Source organism: Aythya fuligula, chromosome 16 (genome assembly GCF_009819795.1).
Source record: "Aythya fuligula isolate bAytFul2 chromosome 16, bAytFul2.pri, whole genome shotgun sequence".
NCBI classification, from domain to species: Eukaryota; Metazoa; Chordata; class Aves; order Anseriformes; family Anatidae; genus Aythya; species Aythya fuligula.
Window position 1 is genome coordinate 14532842 of NC_045574.1, and position 24141 is coordinate 14556982.

General features: G+C 45.1%; 1 protein-coding gene across 1 annotated transcript; it reads right to left on the reverse strand.

The window, feature by feature from the left end:
* Window positions 1-743: 743 nt before the first annotated feature.
* On the reverse strand, window positions 744-22961 carry PRPF6 (pre-mRNA processing factor 6). Its single transcript, XM_032198269.1, has 21 exons — window positions 22844-22961; window positions 22212-22380; window positions 21303-21421; window positions 21054-21132; window positions 20309-20485; window positions 19538-19693; window positions 18743-18837; window positions 17986-18142; window positions 17605-17767; window positions 14795-14913; window positions 13979-14197; window positions 12271-12393; window positions 11614-11735; window positions 10373-10511; window positions 9235-9354; window positions 7941-8117; window positions 6980-7113; window positions 6593-6684; window positions 4436-4550; window positions 2260-2386; window positions 744-1481 (listed from the first exon to the last, which is right to left on the reverse strand). Exons 1-21 carry the CDS (start codon window positions 22912-22914, stop codon window positions 1329-1331), a joined length of 2826 nt encoding a protein of 941 aa, XP_032054160.1. The 5' UTR covers window positions 22915-22961; the 3' UTR covers window positions 744-1328.
* Window positions 22962-24141: the final 1180 nt, after the last annotated feature.

Consider the following 24141-nt stretch of genomic DNA (forward strand, 5'->3'; position numbering starts at 1 on the left):
TGTTCCCAGAGTGGTGAGAGCCTGGCAAGTTCAAAGGTTTCTGCTATCACAGCCACTCTTCCCAGTCAGAGTACAAAGGCGAGACTACATTCAAAGAGGACTTAAGGAAACAAAACACAAGCCATGTTTTATACATATTTTCCAGACAAATAAAGGTTTTTTTTTTTCCTCTAGCTAAATACATTACATAATGCACATACACAGACCTGGATACTTCTTCTAAATCCTAACACGTAAGGTATTACACCTTTTAGTTCAGTGAATGATCACGAGCCAGTAAGGGTCGTTAGGTCAAAACAATACAGGTGGCGAGTATAGAGAATTGAAGACAACCTTCAAAGGGTCCCAGACACAAAGATCTCGCCCTAATTAATCTGCTCTTTGCCATCTGCACTTGAAGACGGCCATCCCAAACACCCACACTGAAAAAGCAGTCGCCACTAAGTGCGCAGTCTCCCGATGGCTCTAACAAAAGGTGATTCCTTTAAAAGGGCCTTCAGGGATTGCTGCCTTCTCCCTTATTACTTTAAAATACCGCCGTGCTTAACGCAACTGGGCACCTAGAAGAATAAGGTGACACTATGTACATTTAAAAAAATTAAGGAAGTCTCTAAAAATATGCTCTGGGATTTCACAAAATGCTCCATCTGCTCAGGTTTGAGGAGTACTCGAGCTGTGTTGCAGCTTGCCTGCAGAGGAGATGAAGTTAGACCAGACCATTGGCCAAAAAAAAAAAAAAAAAAAGGAATATTTTTTAAAAAAGGCTCAGCCCAGCCATTCTTCTCAGCTGTCCAGCTCCTCCCCCCAGCAGAGTCCTACCCCATCTCCTCTGAGGATATTCAAAAACAGCAAGAAAACAGGTGCTGGCAAAGAAATCGCATCAGGTGGGCCAAACACTAAAGAAACTGCACAAAGGAGGACAAGGACAGGACGGGCACTTCATGCTGCAGAGGAATCCAGAGCAACTGCTAACATCAGAAACCATACAAGCGCTGATTGAGGCTTGTATTTACAGAGGGGATTCAGGCATCAAAATGAAAATGCCAACACAGCCTCACAAAACTCCCCTACAATTACACCAGCAGCGACATTCAGAGGGGAATTAGATGCACTTGTGCTGCAGAAGCTGATTAGTGCATTGTGAGAGCCAAGAGCACTATCACCAGGAAAAGGAGGAGGACCCAGCTTTGCTTTTTGGAAGGAAGATCTGTCGCATTGCCACCCATCTCCTGTCCTCTGGAATCTGCCACTCTGCAGGCAAATGAACTGAAAGCAGGTAAGCAGGCAGGTCCTACAGAGATGGCTGATTGAGCTGAAGGCAGCGGACTCTAGAAGGTGTTTTTAAGCTTGGCTGCCACAAGCACGAGAATCTCTCCGATTTTCTTCTGCCAGTTTGCTATGTCCTTGGAGACATCACACCAGAGCTCTCCGTGGCGGGGTTCAGCGTTCTCGCAGCGCTTCCTTACCTCTTCTTGTTGCTCCTGTGAGGAAGAGAAACAACAGTTTGCAGGTTTCTTAATGCTCTGGTTTGTTCCAGCAGAGAGATGAAAATTTAAAGTCCCCTCCCTAATTCAAACACTCATCAAAAGCTTTCCCCCAACCTCCCTTAAAGGCAGTTTGGAAACCTGGGTTGAAATTCTCCTGCCTCACTGAACAAAGTGGCCTAATAACAGCCGAGCAAGTTTTGGAAACACCAAAGAAACTGCAGCAGAAACTTCCTTTGTGTTGCCACCTGCATGAGACAGGTCAAGTGAAAGGTCTCTCTGAAGTCAGAAGATAAACACTCCCATCACTTCAGTAATATCAGGCAGTAAAAACCACCGTAAGAGATTAGAACAGATTGTTCCTACAGCTGTGTCCACGTGCAACCTGCACTTGACACTTGTGCAGACGTGGGGGTGAGTTACACACATCCAGCACCGCAGTTACAGGAAAGTCTCCTCTGAGAAAGTCTCCTCTTGCGTTTTACAGAAGCAAGATTGATTTCAGAGCTTTTTTGCACGAACCAGCACAACTGTGGATGGCAAAGCAGCCTGAAAGACAGCCCTGCTAATGACAGTGTCTTTTAAAAAGCACCACACATGCCTGTTCTTGCTCGCTCAAGACCAGGCGTGACAGCTTTAGCCTCCTCATCTGGGAGCCAGACAGGGGAGCAGCAGCGGCGTGCATGTCGTGGTGCTGCAGCAGTTCCCCGGACAGAGTAACCAGCAAGGGATTCCTGCTGCCTTCCCTGCTCCCCGTGCCCAGCTGCACGCTCACCTCCGTGCCATGTTGAAGCTCAAATTTGTAGAAGAAAGCCCAGGCGTCCCCCAGGTCAGAATCAATCTTCACTGTTCGGTGGAACCACTCCCGGGCCTTGGTTATTTTACGCTCGCTCCAGAATAACCTGGTGAGAAAAGCAGAAGGGAAGAGAGAACCTCTTCAGAGGAACACAGCAGTCTGCAGGCACTCCAATTTCAAGGCACTACAGATATTTCATTTCTTTGTTCTCCCAAGAAGGAAACACCAGATTTTGTAGTATTCTGCAAACTGCACTTGCCCCGGGAGTGGAAGAGACAGGAGAGGAGTGGAAAGAACATCCACTGCTTCCTCCTTACTGCCCGCACACTGTAACAGGTAAAGACAGTCCCAATTAAAGGAAGAGACAGGCTCCCGGAGAGGGGAAGGATTACCCTGAGGTCTATCTTTGCTAAATCATTTGTTTAATTTTGCTGTTCCAGACGTAGCGTAGAAAGGGACAGGATCACCTACCTCCATCTATTTTCCCCTCCCTCAATTTTCTAAGGTTTCAAGTTCATTTTATCATCTAGCAATTAACATCTAAGCAGTTGCAAATTATAAGCACTGGAGCCATTACCGCATGTGGTCACAGGCTCAGGTACACTAACCTTGCTCCTTCCACCTCCACTTTACGAGGAAAGGCAAGCATGCAACGTCCCACACTCAAATCGCACCCTGGCACTCAGCCTGACTGCTGCCATTTCAAAAAAAGGTGCTTGCGAATTCTTAAATTTCTCCCCGGTAATTAACCAGCTGAATCAATAGTCTATTGGTTTCATTCCTTTGCATTAAAGAGTTCATTTGAGCTAGTAAGGTCCTTATCAAATCAAACAGCCATCCCTCATAAAGAGCTTAGCCAGCCATAAAATTATACAGCTTATGTGATTGTTTTTAAGCCCTATAATACCCTTGATTGTTCCGTGTTAAATAAACTGCGATTTAAAAGAGCACGAACAACGATGGCAGAGGCGAAACACCTGCAGGTAGTGGCCTTTTTCAGCAAGATTGAAAGTTTTCCACAAACGTGTGACAGGCCGTGGTATTACCATACCTCCATGCAAGCCGTGATGGGAGGTGGAAGCTGTTTGTGTTGGGATTAGCTGCGAAAACTGCCTGAGGTTGTACCAGAAGGGGCCTGGAAGCAGCTTCAATAAAGCAAAAGTTAACGTTTTTTCCTCACTTGCTGCTAAAGCAGAACAAGGCAGCTGTTATCTGGCAGAAGCCAGCGTTGCAGTCACTGGAGTGTATCCTACAGTTTTCTTTGGCCTATAAAAAAGGGTTGTGAAAGAATTGGGCAACTGTCTGGGCAACGTGCTTCCTGCATTAACCTCTTCTGGTCTTCACAAAGGAAGAGAAGAAAGTTTGCTCCAATCACTACTGCTGTAGAGCCATCTACGCATCTGATCAGAAGGGATATGGTGAGTCAAAACTAATAGTAGTTTTCCATCCCTGGAAGCCTCACAACTTGATTTAGAAAAGAAGACAATTCCTAGTGGATTATCTTCCTGTTCCAGAGAAGCAAACTACAGGGTGACTTGTAGTCTGCATTCCAGGAAGGGCCACAACTGAAAGAAAAACTGACAGAGCAGAAATTCAAGGAAGGGAGAAGACTGGAACAGCACAATCTAAGATCAAGATTAAAAAATCCAACACAATCTAGGATAGAAAGAAAATATCAAGAACACAGAAAGTCAGCTACATAAGAAGTGAACAGCCACCAGCAAAAATTGTCCGTATTTTCAAAAATAGGGAGAACACACCCTATAAAACCTAGAGGAAGCCTAGCTTATCTGAAAACAGGCTAAAACTGCACTTAAGGGGAAACAAAGATGCAGTTTTCAGGCTGCCAAAAGCCAGCATTGAAAAGGGACCCAGTGTGAATGGATCACTCTCCGTGCCGCAGCCCCAGACCCACCAGAACAGCTGGAGGGCAGGCTGACATCCCCTGCTTTGAATCAAGGCAGAGCAGCAGATTTGCACAGTTACTAGGAGACAGCTCGAGAGCTGTTACCCGCTTTGAGGCTTATTAAAACTGCTGCAGCCAGCATCATGTGGTCACGCTCAAGTGCAGTGTTTCATCACGGATGCAGCCACACACAAAAATGCGTTTTTTTGGTGTTTTTTTTTTTTTACTACACGAAGCACAGGAACTCACTTGGCCACAGCCAGCAGGACATGTGGGTCGTGTTCACACTTCTTCAGAGCATCCACACTCTTGGTCTTTCGTTGCGGTCGCGCTTCAAGGAAAATTGCCTCTGACCACAGGATTCCTTAATCAAGTCAAGGAGGAAGATTGTTCAGTGGTATTGCAGCCTCAACTCCCCATCCTGCCAGCAGGCCAGCGCTCTCCAAAGAGAGCAGCGCTGCTGCCCCCACCCTGGGAGTTATCCCCATGCCTCCACCCCACCTTAAATCACTCTTTCAGCACCTGTATTTCCTTCAGGACTCTGAAATTGAGTTACAGGTAGCTCCACACTGGACCTTCAGTTCTAAACGTTTCTGTGCCATAACCCAACTGCAGCTTCCACACTCCCTACCTGGCGTGCACAGAAAGCTTGTGGCTTTCCAAGGAGGCACTGGAAGCAGTGGAACAGTGGAGGGCAACTCAGCAGGAACCAAGTGAAAGACTTGCATTTGTCTGAGCAGGTAGCTTCAGCAGAAGTCCCAGAAGTAAACCACTTGGAAGCAGCTCCAAGGGTGCCAAGGAGCACCGCAGCCTTATTGCTGCTGGCTCCCCGCGCACACGATGAAGGACATAGCAGGCCCAGCAAAGCTGGGTTTAATCCCTAGATCCTTTCATTGCCAAAAGCAAGAAAGGAAACACGCTCAGAGGAGCATGAAATCTCCAGTTTCTCATGTCAGCCAGCCATACCTGCTGATCACTTCAAAGCAAAGCCTGAGAGCTGGTGTCTGCCAGGACTCTATCAAAGTGCTCTCACTTCCCAGAAACCGCACCACGGGAATTTATACAAACTTTGATGACTGCAGTGACAGACTGGAGCAGAACTCTTCCCTTCTCGCCTGTTTCCTCTTTACATGCAGGGTCAAACCATATTTTATGGGTTTATTTTCAGGCCAGCTGGGGACACAAACACCGCTGTATTTCGGTTTCCTTCTTTGTGCCATCAACCGTAAGGAATGGTGACCAATTCAGCAACCGATGGACACAAGTCTCTGGTTTCCATGACTGTAGGTGTCCGATGAGCTAATTCCTGCAGGCTTTCTATTTATTTGTTTGTAGAGTGTTAAGATAAGGGTTGGGAGCTATTTTATTTAAACAAAATCTGAGACCCTGCTGCCTATTGCCATAGCAACAGGCAGATGCTGTAAAAAAGCCTGTGGTGGCACACACACACGAAGCATTAGGTCATTCCCAAAACAAAGTGGGGCTTGTGTGGTAGCTTTATTGACCCACTCGCGCAGCGAGCAGCTTGCAATGAGTTTATCATGTCATAAAAGCCACTTAATTCCCATTATTTCACTGGGACTTCAGCAGCCACCAATTAAACACCTTCCAAAACCGGGCCTGAAGGCAAACAGAAGAGGCTTGCCCTGTGGCAGGCTACTACTTTTTGTACTTGTGACATCTTCTCTCCAAAGATGTCAACATGTTTAGATGATTAAGTTTTTTGCCTAATTCTGCCAAAAAAATAGGGAAGCATTCTGCACTTCCGCCTCCCATCCCAAGAGGCAAATGCTACTTAGAACCAACTGACTTATGTTATATGACCTATCTGCCCTTCCTTAAAGATGTTAAAATAATGACAAAGCAGGACTAAACATTTATGGTACATGATCCCCTAATCATGACTGACTGAAGCTGCTGTCAGGGCACGTTATTAAGCACACAGGCCTGAGTAGTAGTGAAACCAGCGCGGGCAAGCCACCAACAGAAGTCTCCTATGGCCAGCTATACTCCAACGAGACAGGGAAAAACCCATTCTTTTTCCACTGAATTCCCTAACTGCAAACCCTTGAGTCTTTCTTCAACTTTAAACCTTGGCCAATTTTTTTTATCAGGTTCAGAGAAAAGCCACCCAAGATGCTTTACCAGGAAAGCTGGGAACAAGCCGTGGACCACAGACCCCAAGACACAAACACCAACCCATGGCCCCTCTGGTGTGAAAATCCCAGAAAATAACTGGGATTATTCACAAAAACCCTCGACATCTCCTTTGCAGGAGGATGACTGACACCTCTCTGCAACGCAGTGTTTTGAAACACGGCCAAAAAGGACATCTTAGCTGATAAAGGCTTATCTTTTTCCAAGCAAATATAGCCGTGTTTAAGATAAAAATGAGATCCCTCTCACCTGAATTGGGGCATTCTTGCAATGCCTTGGCCATCAGAGTGTTTGCAATATTCTTTAGCCCAGCTCTGTACTCCAGTCGCACAGACTCCAACCTGGTAAGGAAGAGAGCCAGGATATTTATGACAACATCCACTGTGTGGAAACCAACACCAAATCACGTGGAAGTTACAAGAAATTACAAATGTTTGCCCATATTCTGAATACATACAGGTGGCTGACATCTTCCCATTCCTCTCCACTCAAAAAGAAATGTAACCTTTATTTTATAATGGCCTAGATTAAAAGTTATATAAAAAAAGCGACAATAATAGAAGCAAAAGACCCCCAGCTAAGATGTAAAATAGCCATCCTGAAGTGAATGTGAACGGAATTTGGGCTACAACTCACCAGAGATCTGGATTCTTTGCATTCTTTAAGCGAGACTTTTCCAAGATGGCTCTTGCTCTGGTCAGCTGCCCCACCTTCTCTTCCAGCCTGGACAGCAAAAGCCACAGGGGTATGGAATGGGGACACTTTTTCAACTGTTTAAAATAACAAAAAGCATATTATGTACACTTGAAAACATATTATAATCCCTATACAAATCCACTTCCTTCCTTACATTCTCCTGGGGATTTCGGAAGTGAAATAAAGCTGACTACATCACTCAAATTACTTCTAGCTAATCCTACAGCACTGAACAGTACAGAAAATTAGTTTCTCCTATGTCCAGAACAGCCAGATAACAGCACACCAGCTAGCACTGAGCTATTCCAGCAGCAAGAGAAAGGAAAGAATACACCTCCCTTAACAGCACACCTACAATTTGTGCTCTGTCTGGAGATGGAGGGCTCTAATCCATAACCAAGTCACAGAACATGCAGCAAACACACTGCCTTTGAAGCCTGGGAAGTCATTAACTTGCTTCCACATTACTTTCATGGCTGATGAGTTTCGGGAGCGTTCATACACGAGGACACCAATTACCATTTAAAAGAGACAAGTGCTCTGCAGCCCACCTCCTTTTACAGCGTGTATCTAAGCTCATTAGCAAGCTTTTCTATTAGGAGTTCTACCGTTAGTCCTTACAGGTCTTAGAGGATTATTGTGCAGTGACTTTTTCATACTAGTGAGTAGTCAAGCATACAGCAAACTCTCTCAAGCAAGAAAGTGAACATGGATACTGGTATTTTTGCTGCTTCTTTCAAGATCCTAGTATTTTTCTGTTACTGTTCTAACCAATAACAGGGAGAGAACAGAAATCACCTCTTCATTTAATCTGGGTTGAAGCCTTTCAAATCAAAGTGGAGGGACAGATATCTGTCCATGCCAGAAGCACAAAGCAAACTTGCCATAACACACGTCTTACCCCTTGATTATAAGCCTCCCGTGCTTTCTCTACCAGCTCCTTTTGTTCCTCAATTTGTCCTTTCATCATCCACAGTTTGGGGAAGTCCTCGTAGTGCTTCAGGGCTTCCTCGCAGAGCTCCTGGGCTGCAGCAATGTTTCCAAGCACCCATTCTAACTTCACAGACTTCATGAAGACCTGAGAAAAAAAGCGTAGCCGTTTATCACTAGCAGCCATTGAAGAAACATTACTCTGTCAACATTACTCTGTCAACGCAGTGGGTTCCCACATTCATACATTCATTAGCATGTTATTCATTAGCTACAGTTTGGAGTAAAAAAAAAAAAAAAAAAAAGTCAGGGTTAACTTGCAGGAACAGATAGCAATGAGAAAGGTAAAACACAAGTATTAAAGGAATTGGGACAGTGATCAACCTCTTCCTCAACATTTAACAAAAAGTTGACACAGAGCCACCAAGAGCACCTATTCCTAGTTATGGCTTTAAGCTGCAAGAGTTTCCTGCTAATTCCACACTGGTAAATTTGCTTTTCTGCCTCCGAACACCTTCCTTTTTGCTTACAGCTGTTAGAAATACATTACAGACTGACAACCATTTAGCTGCTCTTTAATCCCTGTCCTCCCAATTCCCGTACTCCCCCCCCATGACTTTGCAAGAGAGGCATCAAGTCTGCAGCAAGAGTTTCAAACTCCAGCTGGACAGAAGCTCCCTGACTGATAAAGAAGGAAGAGGCCAGTCTAAAAGATCAAGAATAAAGTACAAATCGGGGGCAAGGGGAATCTCATTTTCCACATAACAAACCACATCTTTTCTCGTACTTGGAAAAATTAAAACGGTTCTGTACACGCAGCTAAAAATTGGCAAAGTTTATCATACCAGAAGTAAGGGCAGAGATAAACCCAAGTGTGTAACTTTAAACAAACTTGACTGGTGCTGTCTTTAGCACTGCAAGCGTAAGTGAGTCTTCTGTGAAAGTATTTTCTCTCTCTTTTCCAAGACACGCTTTTATGCAACAGGAACATTATACAAACAGCTGTAAACTGGGAATTTCCTGACTTTTGCCATTTGTGTAGAAAAAAAATAAAACCCTTCCCTTGATCCTAGCCTTTTTTCCCATCATGCCCGGATTTTGTGTCGCAATTCACTGGAGAAGCGCTACAGTGCCTGCAAAAGGCAATGGCAGGGAGCCATCTGGTCAATCACTCAGGCCACAGAACTAAAGGAACTTCTCCTTCCGACTCAACTCCCCCATGGGCACGAGAAGTTTAAGTCTCTCCACCCTTCACACATCCTTACCCTTGCCGTGGGGGCACTGCTGCGAGCTTTTGCCAGCAGCCTCCTTGCTCTTTCATATTCATTGTTTTCTGACTCGAGCTTCACGGCAGCCAGCCAGATCTCCTCGCTGTTGGGGTTGGCCTGCAAGAACATAAAATGACAGACAAATGCATACAGTGAATCAACAGCAGATTTAATCCTTCATTTGATCCAGATTAAAATTGAAATCAGAGCTTTGCCAATCCACACTAGGATATTTTTTTTTTTTCAAGTTCAAGCTCCTCCCAGTCTTCTTTGACCTTTGAAGTTTACAGAAATTCTACAAAACAGATGCACAACACAAAGATATATGCCAGTTGAGAAGCTGGATACTTCTCAGTCGTTGAAAACCATTAATGCTTGATCTTCTGAACTTCCAGTTAAAATACTGGAAGAAGTCACAGGGTCTGTCACAGTGAGACCCTCACTTTATTATCCGTGAACAAAGAAGCTGGAGCTCAGCTTCTCAGCTGAAATCTGTGAACAAGCTCTCCAATTCAAGTCATCTCGGTGACAACCACGTCAAGAAGTCTTCAGGATATTAACACGAAATGCCAAGAACAAGTCTAGGAAGTAACTCACTTCTACCTCCCTGCTCAGAAGCTGTAATTTAATTATTATTAGTTTTTTTTTGTTTGTTTTGTTTTTTTAACTGTCACTTAGCTTTTGGGGCCTCATTCCCAGCGTACCACTCTGCCCGTCTTCCAGCATCCATGGATTCCCTTCATTTTGCCGTGGATTAGTGGGTTTGGTCAAAGCCATAATTAATAGAGCAACCTCACTAATTAGAGCAGATCACTACCCTTTTTAATGAGAAGACATTACCCAGCACAGGAGGATTCTGATCCATGACTGGGATGGGTGGAAACCGTGACAGTAACATTAATGTCTTGTGAACTCACAGCTTGGTGGGGAATACTGGAAGAGCAGTAACAAAGTCTGGGTTCCAGCTTGCTGCTATCTTACAGGATGACATTTTTGCCACGTAAAAGTATCAAACAACACTGCAAAACCCCTCATATTGAAAGACAGCAAAAATCAGGTGAGTGTTGACAGAAAAGGCCTACTCTGCTCTCTTTAGCAGTCACACTGAACACCATCACACATGTAACATACCCACCTGGAAAGCCAGGGCCAGAATGCTCCTGGCTGCTGGCACATCTCCTGCCAGCCACTTCGACTTGGCTCCCATGAGCCAGAGCACTTCTGCTTTGGGACAGTGAGCCACAGCTCTCTGCAAAAGAGCCTCCAAGGATTCCCTGAGACAAGAAAGAGCAAGTTACAATCACTGGAAATATTGCCAGAGGCGAGCTCTCACACACCATTTCCACTATCACTCAATGCTATAAATATTGTTGCAAAGTCCAACATTGTAAACCTTGATAAGTTGTTTCATTAACAAGGAAAGGGTGAGGTCTTTTTTCACAAGGGTTCTGAAATCAGCACTCCACAAACGGCTCATTGTTCAGACATCTTTGTTTGATAGCTTTTGCGGAAAGACTCTGTGCATAAACAGCTCATTTGTCTTGGAAAGAGCCACTTTTCTAAACAAACCTTAGCAGAAACCAAGACAGGAAGTTTTTCAGAATTATTGCATGAAGCTGGCTTGATCTTATTGAATATTTTTTTTCCTCCTCTAGAAAATGGACTTCAGGTAGAATAAGGGGCTTAAAAAACAAGCCACCACTGGGAAAACATGGGAGAACAACATCAAAAGCAAAGACATACTTGTTCAAAAGTAAGCCTTGAATGATGTAGAACTCAGCATCTGCAGTCACTTCCACACAATAAGCTTTAATAGGACTAACTCCACATCTGTACGTGGTCTATTACAGACTGGTTTATTATAAACCTTGGGCAAACAGGTTCACATGTGTAGTACTTTATGAATAATCAAAACAAGAGCCCCAGGCTGTGATAGTATAATGCCAATCTTAGTTCAGATTCTGATACACTTTCACAGTATAATCAGAAAATGCCAGAGATACTTTAGCACTGTGTCTGAGCAATTTACCTACAAAAATTAAATGAAACACATGACGACTTGTCATTCTGTATTCTCAATTTCTTCCAGAAATGCCTTCTGAAAGATCATTATCCCTACTTTACCTAGTAAAAATAGCTATGAATAAGTAACTCCTTTTGTCAAAGAACTTTTTATGATCTTACAAAAAAAATTAAGGTTCTCTGACCATAACCTCAACAAAGAAGGTCAGACCAGCAAACAATGCCGTTGAGTTTTCACCAGCTGAACTCACTCCTTTTGTGGAACAGTGCACTTTATTGCTGATCTCGTAGCTTTTCTACCTCCCTGGTCTAGCAGGCTGTATTAAGGAGCCACACAAAGAGGAGTCCACGTACCTTGTTCCATGGTTCTTCTCGAAGTACGCTGCTCTCAGCCACACACTCTTCTTGCTTGGGAAAACTTGCAAGGCATACGCATAAATTGCTCGGGCACACTCCAGAGCATTATGAGCAACACACTAAGGAAAAACAGACCGGAATTAAGTCAGCTTAGGGTTGCGCTGAAATCAAGGGCAAGAAAGAATGACACAATTCATAATTCAATACAGAACTCAGTGAGTAATGTATGAATTAGGTCACTCCATATAACAGAGCAGTTGTTATCAGCTTTTTAAAAGGGAAGCAGGGAGGAATTTCTAAGAGTTCCTCTGTCAGTGCACAAGCATCACTGGCCTGAGGGACTGACGCTCAGAGGCCAGCCTGAAAAATTAGCAAGGCTTTGTAAAGGCTTTCATATTCACACTTTGCTTTTTACATGAAAAAATAAGCACATTAGCATGTCCACCTACTGCTGTAAACCCAGCTCAAGGCCACTGAAATGGGTACTTCTCATGCTGAGATATAATTTAGTTAGTAGTGCATGTTTAATGGCCAAATGCAGGCAGATAACATGTGAACCACATCTGCTTTCACTGATTAGAATCTCCTAATTTCCCTGGTTCCAGTTCCATTTCCCCCAGTTTAAAAAAAAATGAGTATCACAGCAGGACGTACACTGTCTGCATCTTCCATCCAGGTATGTTTCCGATCTTCTTCCTCGATCCCAATCCCAATCACAGCTCGCATGATTGCCTGGCACGTGGCCACGCTTCCGGCTTTATCACATTCCTCAGCATCCTAGAGACAAGAGTAACGGCCTGCTCATTTTGAGAAATCAGCACAGTAAGTCAGATTCTGCAGCAGCAGTTCCTCAGGCACAAACACGGGGACACCGCGGGTCACTGTGCATTACGAGTATCCTATTACTCAAACAGATCTTGACACCAGTGAGACTACACCCACAAGGAATGCACTATAGCTGTGCACAGAGTCAGAGAAGGAGAGAAAGTGTGACAACGCGTGACCTCTCTCCAGGCTGTAAGGTCTTGTCTTACTGCTGCACTGACTTCCCCTGGGTTGGGCCACGCGGAGATTTGTCCAATAAAAGAAATGCAAGAATTCAAGAAGAACAAATTGTAGCATCAAAGCTACTGACCTGCTTTCAGCTTTGGTTTTTAAGTCTGAAAAAGAACTAAGCAAGAACTGGTCTTAAGCAAATACCCTCAACCACTGTTAAGTTACAGCTGCAAAGGCTGTGTCACTGGAGTACATATAGGAAAGTGTCTGACAAAGCTTTCAGAAGGCTTCGTGTGACTTGCTTAAACTTGTTAAAAAGCTCCCTGATCAGGTAACAGAAATGGAACAGTTCTAGTACCAAAAAGGAACTCGAGAAGACAGATGCAGAGTTTTTTGTTGTTTTTTTTTAAACAGAAGTTGAAATTAACCTTTAATTGTAAAAAGAAAGTTATAATTCATTTAGATGTTAACGAGGATATCCGTTTAGTATTAAATACTTTGTTCGCTACCGATACTCTTTTAAGCACTGTGCCAAGAACATTTTGCTGCCTTGACCCCCTGTGAATTATTTCAGTAGTAAATTGTTTTAAAAGGCTTATGCTTAAATATAGCAACAGGACACATTCAGGAGGAAAAAAGTTATTTTAACCTGAACATCAAGCGATTTAAATGGCAACAGCCTTTGAAGTGTCTTACTAACTCAGGAAGCTCAAGCACCACAGCTTTCAAAGCCGACCAGAACACTGAAAAGCCATACATAAAACTTCTTGCTGCTTTTCTAGTACAGGAGGTCAAAAATAGGATGATGTGTCACCGTAATGAACCTGCAGAGGTCATGTTTCGTAAACATTACCATGTAACAGGGTTCCCTATGTCAGCTGTGAGTACTTTGCACAGCCTCAGGAGGCAGTGTGAGCCAATAAAGGACGGGCAGAGTATTTCCCATCTGCTGCACACACGATGTTTGTATTCACTTCTTACAACACCACCCGACTGAACTGGCAAACAGGTACCTTTTAAGCCAAAAACGACATATGCAAAAATACGTATAAATAACTCCCCGGAGGTTTAAGGCCTCCATCCTACCTGAGGCAGCAGCTGCTTCAACTTGAAGCTGGTTATTTTCCAAGAGAGAAGTAAACCAGATATTCCTCAGCTCAGCACACATAACGACACCCTAGAGTATTGCTTAAATCTGCCCTTGTCCCTCCTCTGTGTTTTAGTCTCACCTATTGTATTTCCACAGGGCTCTAACGTTGGTAAACCTAGTGCAGAATAGCTCGATCCCACAGTACCTAGCACCAGTAGCCTTCAAAACAGAACCTGAAGGGTTCACCTGGGTCGCTAACCAAGACCAAGCCCATACCTGTATCCATTGCTCTCTGTTGATTTCCACCCCGTTAGCCCTAAGGGATGTGATGGCTCTGTCGATGATTTTCTCCACCATCTGGGTGTTTCCATTGGCTTCTTCCAACTTGGCAGCAGTAATCCAGATGTGACGATCTGTTGGAATATTCTCACGGGCTTTGTTGAGGACTTTACGAGCGTTCTCATATGTCTCCAGTCTCGCCAGAGCCAGCCACAACTGCAGAGCAACAGAAGACGCATTTTAGATTAGAACAAGGAGATGACAGTGGCAGCCCAAAGAGATAAGCAGCTTCATTCTGTTTGCTACTAGTTGGCAATTGTCCTCACGTAGTATAAGCAGGCTGCAGAATACCAAAGCAGAAACAGTAGAACCAGAGTCTACGACTGTCCTTAGAGCTAAATCCTAATCATCTCAAGATACCATCTCCATTTGCCAGGCTGCTGCACACGCCCTTTGGTTCAACATTTCAGAAGCAAGCAACTCTGTCTTACATTCCCCAAGCTACACATATGCTTGTTTTCACAATTGTCAAGGCACTAAACATGAATGTAAACATGGTTAATTGGCCACTGCAGGCACAGCAGCACACTGGCATAACTAACATAAAAATTACGCAGGAAAATGAGGCATATAATGACTACCAGACAATTAAGTCTGGGGGAAAAATAGTTTTCTACTCATCATATCCTTCATAAAATGCCTAGTAGAAAACTAGCGCACTTACCTGCCTTTCGTTGTCAAAGCTCTACTGCTAACCTAGAACAGAACGTAGGAGGTTGCTTTATTTTCCTCTTTTTTTTAAAAAAAACTTACTTCAACGCTAGTTGGGCAGCATTCCACAGCTCGACTCAGCATGATCCTGGCATCCTCAGGTTCTTCTAACTCCACAGCTGCTTTCCACAAACGCACTGAATTTGGAACATGCTCAAGGGCTAGGGAGGCAAAAATAATTATGTAAATCACGATAAAGAAGTTCCCCAAAGGAAATATTGTTTTCAGAGATGATACGTTAAGGGCCTTGTTTTACTACAGCTGAAATTTCCTGGAAGAACGGATGGAACTGTCCTTATGCTAGCTCTTGCTTCAATGATAGAAACTTAAAATCAGAAAATAAGTTAAAAAAAAAAATTAAATTTAATTGGAAACAGGTTTTGGCAAGCCAAGGGCTTTTCTCATTACAAGCTGTAATTGCTTCCTCTTCAGTAAAACACCTAGCTGAACAAAGCCTCAACTCTCAGCATGGTCAAAGGGTTTCTGGATGCTGATAGACATTCCAAATATATTGCCTTAATACATACCAGGCTGGTATAAAATCTCAAATATATGAGGGTTAAGGCTACATTACTCTAATAAAGAATTTCACACTCTTTAGGATTTCCACGCCTCATTAAATCGCATTAAGACAAATGCCTTGCAAACAGGGCTCATCTGACAAAACCATTAAGCCCTTATTTTCTCTGAAATTTTTACCCACAAGCGTACCTTCAAAAGTAATGAGAAACCATTTTTTTCTACTTCTACTAGTGAAAAGATTTTAAAAAATCCTTTTGTCACTACAGCTTAGATAACCATACACGGTGCAGCATTGGTTTCATTGCCTCCCTGGTGATTATACATGAACGTGACGTAGGAAGAGAAGACTGAACACATCCTTTATCAATAATGAAAGTACCACACGAGCAGGAGAAGATGCATCTAGAAGTACTTTGGAACTTGCCAGGCTTCCAGGCAATGCTGTTTCTTTAAGCACTCCTGCAAAGGCTGAGGCACACTGCTGAGCATGAACTTCAGAGCACATCCAAGCTCTACAGAAACACACAGAGCATTTACAAGTAGTGTGCACCGAGCGTCTGGGCATTAACCATTCCTCCTAGAGCCTACAGCAGCAGGAGATTTTTCTGAGGCATATTCACTTAAAGTGAGTAATATCAGTGTGGGAGAGCTGAAAGCAGCACTCAGCAAGACAGAGCCTGTTTTCATAGATAGAGAGTTCGATTTTTACACCTCAAGATGTATTTTAAACACTCAGCTTGCTGTCTCTGTAGCTAGAGAGAAGCTTTAAAAAACTCCAGACGTTGCGCTAGACGGCAGAAATGCACACGGCCAACAGACAGGAGAGAAATGCATTATGAAAGCTCACATTTTAGTGACATTACTAAATGGCAGTCAGCCTTTTATATTTTTGGACAAATACTGGGTTAACCTGCCACTTGTGTTAAGACTACACACCCAAGCACTGTCACTGGTGTTCCCCGGGTAGCACAGGAGCACTGTGAAGCTGACTGCTGATATGCAGAGAGTGGAAACATCACGGTAAATCATATTCCACTCCACTTACAGCTTTGTATCAGAGATTAAGTAGGTGGTTCCACAAACTGGAGTAAGATACAACGCTTACAGCAAACGAACAGCCTCAGGACTTGATGCACAAGTCACTGCTTTCACACATGATGCCTTCCTACCTGAGCTGGACTGAGAAACCTACCTCTGCTCACGTAGAAGTGTTTTCCCTGTTAAACACCTGTTATTGTTCTTGCAGAAGAACAAGATACTGCAGGAGCAACACTCCAGACAACACTGCGCTGCTTGGCCAACGAAAATAAAGCTACCGAATAATTAATATTTGAAGTCCCACAACTTCAGCTCCAGTAATCTTGAAGTGCCTTTCATCCACGCGTTGTCACACGCGGTAAGAGACCATTTCACACCGATATGCAATTTGCATGCAGAAGTAAGGAGGAAGCAATTTACTCCCTTTGAAGCCAAGTTATTTAATGCTGTAGACTGCATCGCAGAGATTAAACATATTAAATCCAGACCCTTTTCCCTGTCTAGATTAAAGTCGTGAGATGTAATTGATACAGTTGAATACCTGGGAAGGATCTAATCCCTACTGAGACAGGCACATCAATCAAAGTAATTCACTAATACCGTGAACCTGCGAGGAAAACCCAGGCCCAGGACAGCACAAACTGCTGTTACAAGAGAAAGATTCGGGAAAAGACGGCGATTCCACAAAAGGGAAACTTCCAAGTTCAATACAATGAAGATGTAAGGTTTTGGGTAAGCACCACAGAGAAAAGCTGTTTGTCAAGAACACAGAAATTGCTACACTAAAGCAAATCCCAAGGCTCACCAGGCTCAATGATATGAGAACCCCAAGGCCTTTAAAGCTCCCCCACCAAATCTCACTGTGGTCCCTAACAGGTTATAGACAAGCCAAAACTCATATATAAAGCCTGACATCTTTTTTAAAACATATCACAAGAAGATTGTTAAAGCACCCTTTTCCCCTTAGAGCATGTTTTTTTTGAATTGCTTCCATCTACCTCTCTAACCTTGACCGAGATGGAATTGTTTTCAGTGAGATGTCATTTTGCAATTGCTCAGCAGGAGCAGCTTTCTGCTGGGGGCTGTTTTACGAATACTAGAAGCACTCCACTCTGATTCAACAGCAGCATGTTCCAGCGCTAAGGCATACATTATTAACAACCGTGTTTTCACCAAGGAGGAAAAAAATAAAAGCATTTTTTTAAAAATCTTATGGACATATCTCGAGCAATTTACAAGACAATGCAGAGGGACTCTAAGGCTTTGTTCCCTGGTGCTGCAGAAGCTCTCACCTTTTCTAAGAACACGCTTCTTTGCACGGATATCTGTCTCCAGCTCTGCTGCTCTTATATAGATCCGGACGGACTGGGGGAGGTGGCGGACAGCTTGGGCCACGACAGCCTTGGCTGTATCCCCAGGCTGAAGCCGAGCAGCTTCTAACCAAACATCTTCACTCTGTCAGAAAAAAAAAATAAAAAGCTTTCCTTTACATCAAAAAAAGTAGTATGAGAACCTAAAACCAGAGCTTTTAGCTAAATGTGTTTTTAATATTGCAGATAAAGAAGCAGTATCAGGCTGTAGCTGATACTAGCTTGACAGACAGATGCTGCTCATCACCACCACCTTTTCCTACTGTCCTGCAAGGGCCAGCAGGGAAGTGAAGCAATTCTGACCTTGGGGCACATCTCTGTTCCTTTCATGATAAGATTCCGAGCCACCTGCAGTTTGCCAGTGACTTCCTCCAATCGGGCTGACGCTATCCAAGCTGGTGGGTGATGAGGGTTGGTCTCTCGTACAGATTTCAGGAGCAAACGAGCCTTTTTAATATCGCTAGTGAAGGGAAAAGACAGGTAGAAGTTTTCAGCATCCTAGCAAACAATTCTCCTGAATCAGTATGCACAATCAGTTCTTCTCAGCCACACTCAGATGCCAGTAAAAAATTGGCTTAGTATTTAAATATACTTATATACATTTTTATTTTAAAGGAATTGCAGCTGGGCACTTGCAATTGGAAGCTAATAACTCACCACATTGATTTAGGTCAGGTCTTATGACCAAGATTTGCTCATACTGTTTTGACTCATGGCAATCCTTCCTGACACATGGCTTTGGAGGTGACCGGTCAAGCCTAATTGTACCTGTGTAGTGCTAATTTCCTGGCTGGCAGGCAGCTGCACACTACCATCACTCTGGATACAATCCAGGGATAGAACAGAAACAATCCCCACGATTAATTCATTCAGGTCAGATGCTAAACACATCAGCTGAGAGAATGTACTGGACCTCACATTAAAAGAATTCATCCCCTAAATTCACCTACCATCTTTTACAAACTAAAGATTACCTGCAAGGCACTCATTCAGGCAGATTTCCATTTTTATGCAGGATCACAGCCCTTAAGAGGCTAAATCAGCCAACCCTTAGACTTACTTGATATCTCCTCCGTGTGTGGGAATCATGGAATTCAGGTCTGTCAGATATCCTTTGGGATCCACTACAGTCTGGCCACTCACAGAGTCTGACACCTGGGAAAGTGAAGCCAGCACTGCTGAAATGACCGCTCCCAGCCCCAAACCTGCCTGCACAAGGCACCGCTGCTACACAAAAAATCTTCAGACATTTATCTGTTACCAAGACTGAGGAAGAAGATGGAAAAGACAAGCCCTTCTCTTCCTGATTAGCTTTTGTCCTCATTTCTAAAACACATGGCTTTGCAGTTCAAAACTTAGAACCACTGCAAAGCCAGAAAACAAGCGGCTTGGCTGCCAGCCACTACAAGGTCTTGCAGCCCGGGCAGCTGAAGCTCATCTTTCTCAGTTTGAACCAGATTTGGATGGGAAAATCAATGAAAAGGAATGGAAGTCAACTACACGAGAGCAGTATTTTTCAGCTTTCTTTCCTGAATAAATCCCAAAGAGATGTCTTCCCTGACAGAGCTATCAGCATGGTCTGTCTGAAGCCTACCTCTGGTGTACCAGTGCAGTTCATTTTCCCATCACGACCAAGACTTCCAATGACAAACTGTTACTACTTGGGAAATTGTTAGTGTAGAGAGCATGAAATGGGGAAAGGAGGAGTGAAAAATTATTTCTAGTCACAACTAAGCTATTTTTCCTATCTAACACCCACGAGAACAAAAGACTTTCCTAAAACCAGGTCTTAAATAGCAGCACACCACCAATTCTAAGTAAACTTATGACAGATCTCACCTTCCAACATGCTTACCTGGCTTAGCCTCATGTCCATCAGGGTGTTTCTGGCTTGGCCAATCTTCCTCATGTCCAGTTCTCCTGTCCCAGGTGTCATTAAGCCTGGTGTCATCCCTCCTGGGTATGGAGTATTCAAGCCCCCTGGATAGGGAGTATTCAATCCACCAAATTGCTAAAAACAAGAGTGAGAGGAACATATTCCTAAAAACCTCTTGAAGTTTCTAAAAGAATTCAGGCTGTATATCTACAAAGCAGTCGCATGGGCATTTGGTGCCAATTCAGGGCCAGGCAGCTTCTTCTGTAACTGTTACTACCACACTAGCAACAAGCAAAATGTATTTGACTTATTATCAACTGAAAATTCAGTAATTTTAACTCAAGCTCCTGGGCTGAGCAAACCCCTAGGTGAAGTCGACCTTTGTTTTCTGTTCCCTTTTTGCAAGACATTAGTGTAACAGAAAAAAATGATGTTAAGTTCACCAAAACTCATTATCACCATTCTACATCCAAAAACACTACAGCAAAAGACACTTTTTTTCCACTTTTAACACAAGAAACAGACTTCCCTGTCCATCCTTAGGCTTTGTCAGGCAATGGGTATGCACTGAAAGATTCCAGCAAGGACAGGAATTTAACATCCCCAATTCCTTTGACAGACTTGCAAACTACAGCAAGATTTTTGACAAGGATCTTTTTTTTTTTTTCTCCAAATCCCACTAATGAACGCACCGATTAACCTTTGTCTCTGCTTAACAAAGAACAGGTCAGATCGCCAGGCCATACTCACTGTCTGGCGTGGGTCAACAGTGGTGTGATTCTCCCCCGACTGTAAATGTTTGGCGAAGAAGCTATCGGGTACAGGAGTCAGCTTCTCATACCGAGGGTTCCTCTGACGCTTGTTCCTGGCATCGCCAACTTCTGGAATGCTCAGCCACTCTTCTTCTGTGACCTCCGCTAGCTTCCGCTACTCAAACATGAGTTGTCATTATTTATTTTAGAAATTTGCTCCTTTAAGCTACTCACAGTCCTTAACGGATTTAATTCATCTTGAATTCTTTCAAGAAAAAAAGACTTAGAGGTCAAAGATCAGATTTTTTCTTCCCCTAATCCAATGTAAGAAAAGAATTAGGTGCATTTAATTAGAATTTGGTTTTAGTCCAGACTGAGATTCCAAACCAATTTTGTTCTTAAACCCAGAGCTACAAACATGCAGATTTAACCTCAGTGACTGCAGCACTGTTTTATTACTAATCATGAATAAAATGCATCATTTTGGCTATTGTTTGAACAGAAGATTTAGTCAGCAGATGCAGTTTTACCATCTGAGTGTGCAACTGTGACTGAGAACTACACTAGGGAGCATTTCAATCCTACAAGAGCTTCTGCACCACCAGCTACCAGCTTGATACTCGTTTTTTTCCCCAACAGAAAGTACTTGTGTGATAACATGCAGATTTTGAGCTAATACATGCAATCGCACGCCCGTCTCCCCCAAAGCAGAGGTAAAGTCACATTTGTCAGTTTGTCCTTACTTTCAAGTCTGAGAACTGCTGCTGAATTTTGGGTCGTTCCATACGGTATTTTTCGATTTCCTCTTTCTCCCGTTGTTCCCTTGGAGAAAGGAGCACTGAAGTTATGCTCAAAGAAACACTGCGCAAGGCCTTAAGTATTACAGAAAATGGGGTTTGATCAGAAAGCACACAAAACACTTTTTCCAGAGGAAAACTCTGAAACACAAACGAATTAGGAAGCATCCCACAGCAGCGCTGGATTAACCCTACCTCCTCTCCTTCCTCCGTTCGTCCATCCTTTTATCCAAAGCTGCATAAATAGCATCTGCTTCCTCGTCGTCCTTCTCGTAGGGACCGCTTGAGAACAAGCTCCCAGCATAGCCATTGAACTAAGAACGTGAAGGGAGAGATAAAAAGGAGGAAAAAAGAGAAAAGAAAAGCAGAACGGTCAGTTTTAAGCTCCTGTTACACACCTAGCACTGCCACTGCCACCCAGGGAAACAAAGAAGCCAGAGCAGGTGAGTCTTAATCTTGCACAGCCCTAAATAAAAGCACCTAACACAGCCCTTCAATAAAAGCAGCTTTCTTCTACCACCCCTAGCGTTTATTTTCCCAAAGCATTTTAAAATAAAAAAAAAATGCTTCAAAATTGCTTCTATTAAGCAATAAACAGGTTGCCTGTGCAGAATGAGCATTTCCCTCCTTTAACAGCCTTTTTTTTTTTTTTTAATTCCTAAAAGCAAACAAGAGGAATAATGCCACATTTAACTAACCAAAACGGGATTTAAACACCAGAGACTACACAGACCACGTGAAGACAAATATACATCAAATCACAAGAGTTCTGATGTCATTTGTGCAGAAGAACACTAAAAAAACATATCCCAGAGTACTTCCACTAATAATTTATTTATGGGCTTCTTCCCAAGATGCTCAGTGCTCTGTGTGGATAATTAAACCTCAACATCTGGACCAACGCCAGAACAAGAGGTCTGTGAGCACCACATCGTTCTGTATAACAGAGTCTCAATAAAAAAATAGATAAAAAGGAGCGTTGTGAGGCAAGCCTGGCCCTGAAACCTCAACTAATGAAGGGTTTTATGAGCAGGGAACGGGGAGCTACGGGACTGCTCTTCTACTTGGGGAAGAGCACCCCCAGGGCGATCGCCATCCCATCACCTCGTCGTAATTGGTGTCGTTCAAATCTTCATCGTCGTCATCGGCCGTTTGGTTCTTCTTCATCTGGTCCCCAACCGTCCTCTTCCCGGGGGGCGCATGGCGGTCATCCACGGGGTCGTTGGCATCGCGAGCGGGGCCGATATCCGAGCGGGTGGTGAAGCCGGTGGCCCTGCGGTGACACAAACGGGGCCGGGACTGAGCACGGTGCAGCCCCAGCACCGCACGGGCACCGCGCCACGGCCAGTACCGACCCCAGGTACCGCCACCGGGACCCCCGGGGCGGGCAGGGCACCGGCAGCTCCCCTCGCACACACCCCCTGGGGGGGGGTTCCCTGCAGGGTTTGGGGTTTGTGGGGCTCCCGGCTCTGCCCCCACCCGGTACCGAGCTGGGCACGGCAAAAGGGGAGCCCCGGAGGCTGCACGGTACCGGGGCAGGACGGGGCAACCGGGTGGGTAACCGGGGGGGTAACCGGGGGGGTAACCGGGGGGTCCCGGCCCCTCCCGCAGCCGGTCCCGGTGCCCCGGGGCAGCCCCAGGCCTCACCGGACCCTGAGGCCGCGCAGGCCCGGCCGTGAGGGGAACCGGGCCCGGTACCGGGGGGTGAACGAGCAGGGCCCGGTGCAGCGCCTCACCCTCGTCCCAGCCCCGGTACGTAACCGAGGGGCGCGGGCATGCCCAGGAACGGCTTCTTCTTCTTGTTCATCGCGGCGGCAGCGGCGGAGAGACCGACAACAACAGCGGCGGCGGCGGCGGAAGCGCGGTGGTTACCCGGCGGGCAGCGCGGCACTTCCGCTTCCGGGAGGGGCGGGGCCTCCCGGTGCGGCGGCGGGACCGGGAGGGGAGGGGGGAGCGGGAGGAGAAGGGGGGCGGGTGCGCATGCGCACAGCGCGCGGCACCTGCACGCGCACTGCGCGTGTAAATGCACAGCGGCGTGCAACGGGGGGGGGGTGTTTGCACGCCTGTGTGCACACACTGAGTGTGTAAATGCAAATTTGCATGCACACGGGGTGTTTGCACATCTGTGTGCACGCACTGCATGTGTAAAGGCACGTCGGTGTGCAACAGGGGGGGTGTTTGCACGCCTGCATGCACGCTGCACGTGTAAATGCACATCGGTGTGCACAGTGTGCATGTTAGCACACTTGTGTATGTGCACACACTGCACGGCTGCACACGTGTATGCACACATTGTGTTAGCACGCTCCTGCATGCACACACTCTGCATGTGTAAATGCACATTGGCGTGCGCAGTATGTGTGTTAACACACTTGTGCATGCACACACACTGCACGGCTGCACACATGCATGCACACACTGTTTGCACAGTCCTGCATGCACGCACAGTGTGTTAATGCATGTCTACATGCACACACACTGTGTGTTAACACACGTCTGCACGCACACAGTGCAGGTGTTAGCACATCTCCATGCACACACACTGCGTGTTAATGCACATCTGTGTGCACACGGTGCATGTTAACACATCTGCATGCACACACTGCATGTGCTAACACATCTCCATGCACACACCGCACGTGTGCACACCCACCTACATGCACACGCACGCACACTCACCCACGTGCTCCCACACCCCTGCACGTGCATGCACACTGCACACACTCGTGCATCTCCCCCCCAATGCTCAGAGCACGCCCGTCCCCACGCTGCCCACACGTCCAGCCTGCACCGTCACAGCTCTGCCCCCCGTGCGTGTGCAAGGAGCCACAGCCCTGTTGTGCCCCCCTCACCCCAAATGCTCACTACAGGGTGTGCACAGAGTGTGCCAGGCTCAGAACCAGCACCCCCTGCACCAGCAACCCCCTGGGTTTCCAAATTCCCCCCACATTTCCAAGTTCCCCCCAGGTTTCCAAATGCCCCCCTGGTTTCCAAATTCCCCACGGGTTTCTCAATGCCCCCCAGTTTCTGAACA

What these genes read in the sequence shown, in the direction of transcription:
- PRPF6 (XM_032198269.1), bottom strand. Translation starts at nt 22,914, where the DNA reads ATGAACAAGAAGAAGAAGCCGTTCCTGGGCATGCCCGCGCCCCTCGGT. An exon ending in CTGTTGACCCACGCCAGACA is followed by an intron (nt 19,694 to 20,308) that starts GTGAGTATGGCC and finishes TCTTGTTTTTAG; the next exon opens with CAATTTGGTGGATTGAATAC. An exon ending in TGGACATGAGGCTAAGCCAG is followed by an intron (nt 18,838 to 19,537) that starts GTAAGCATGTTG and finishes TCACTTTCCCAG; the next exon opens with GTGTCAGACTCTGTGAGTGG.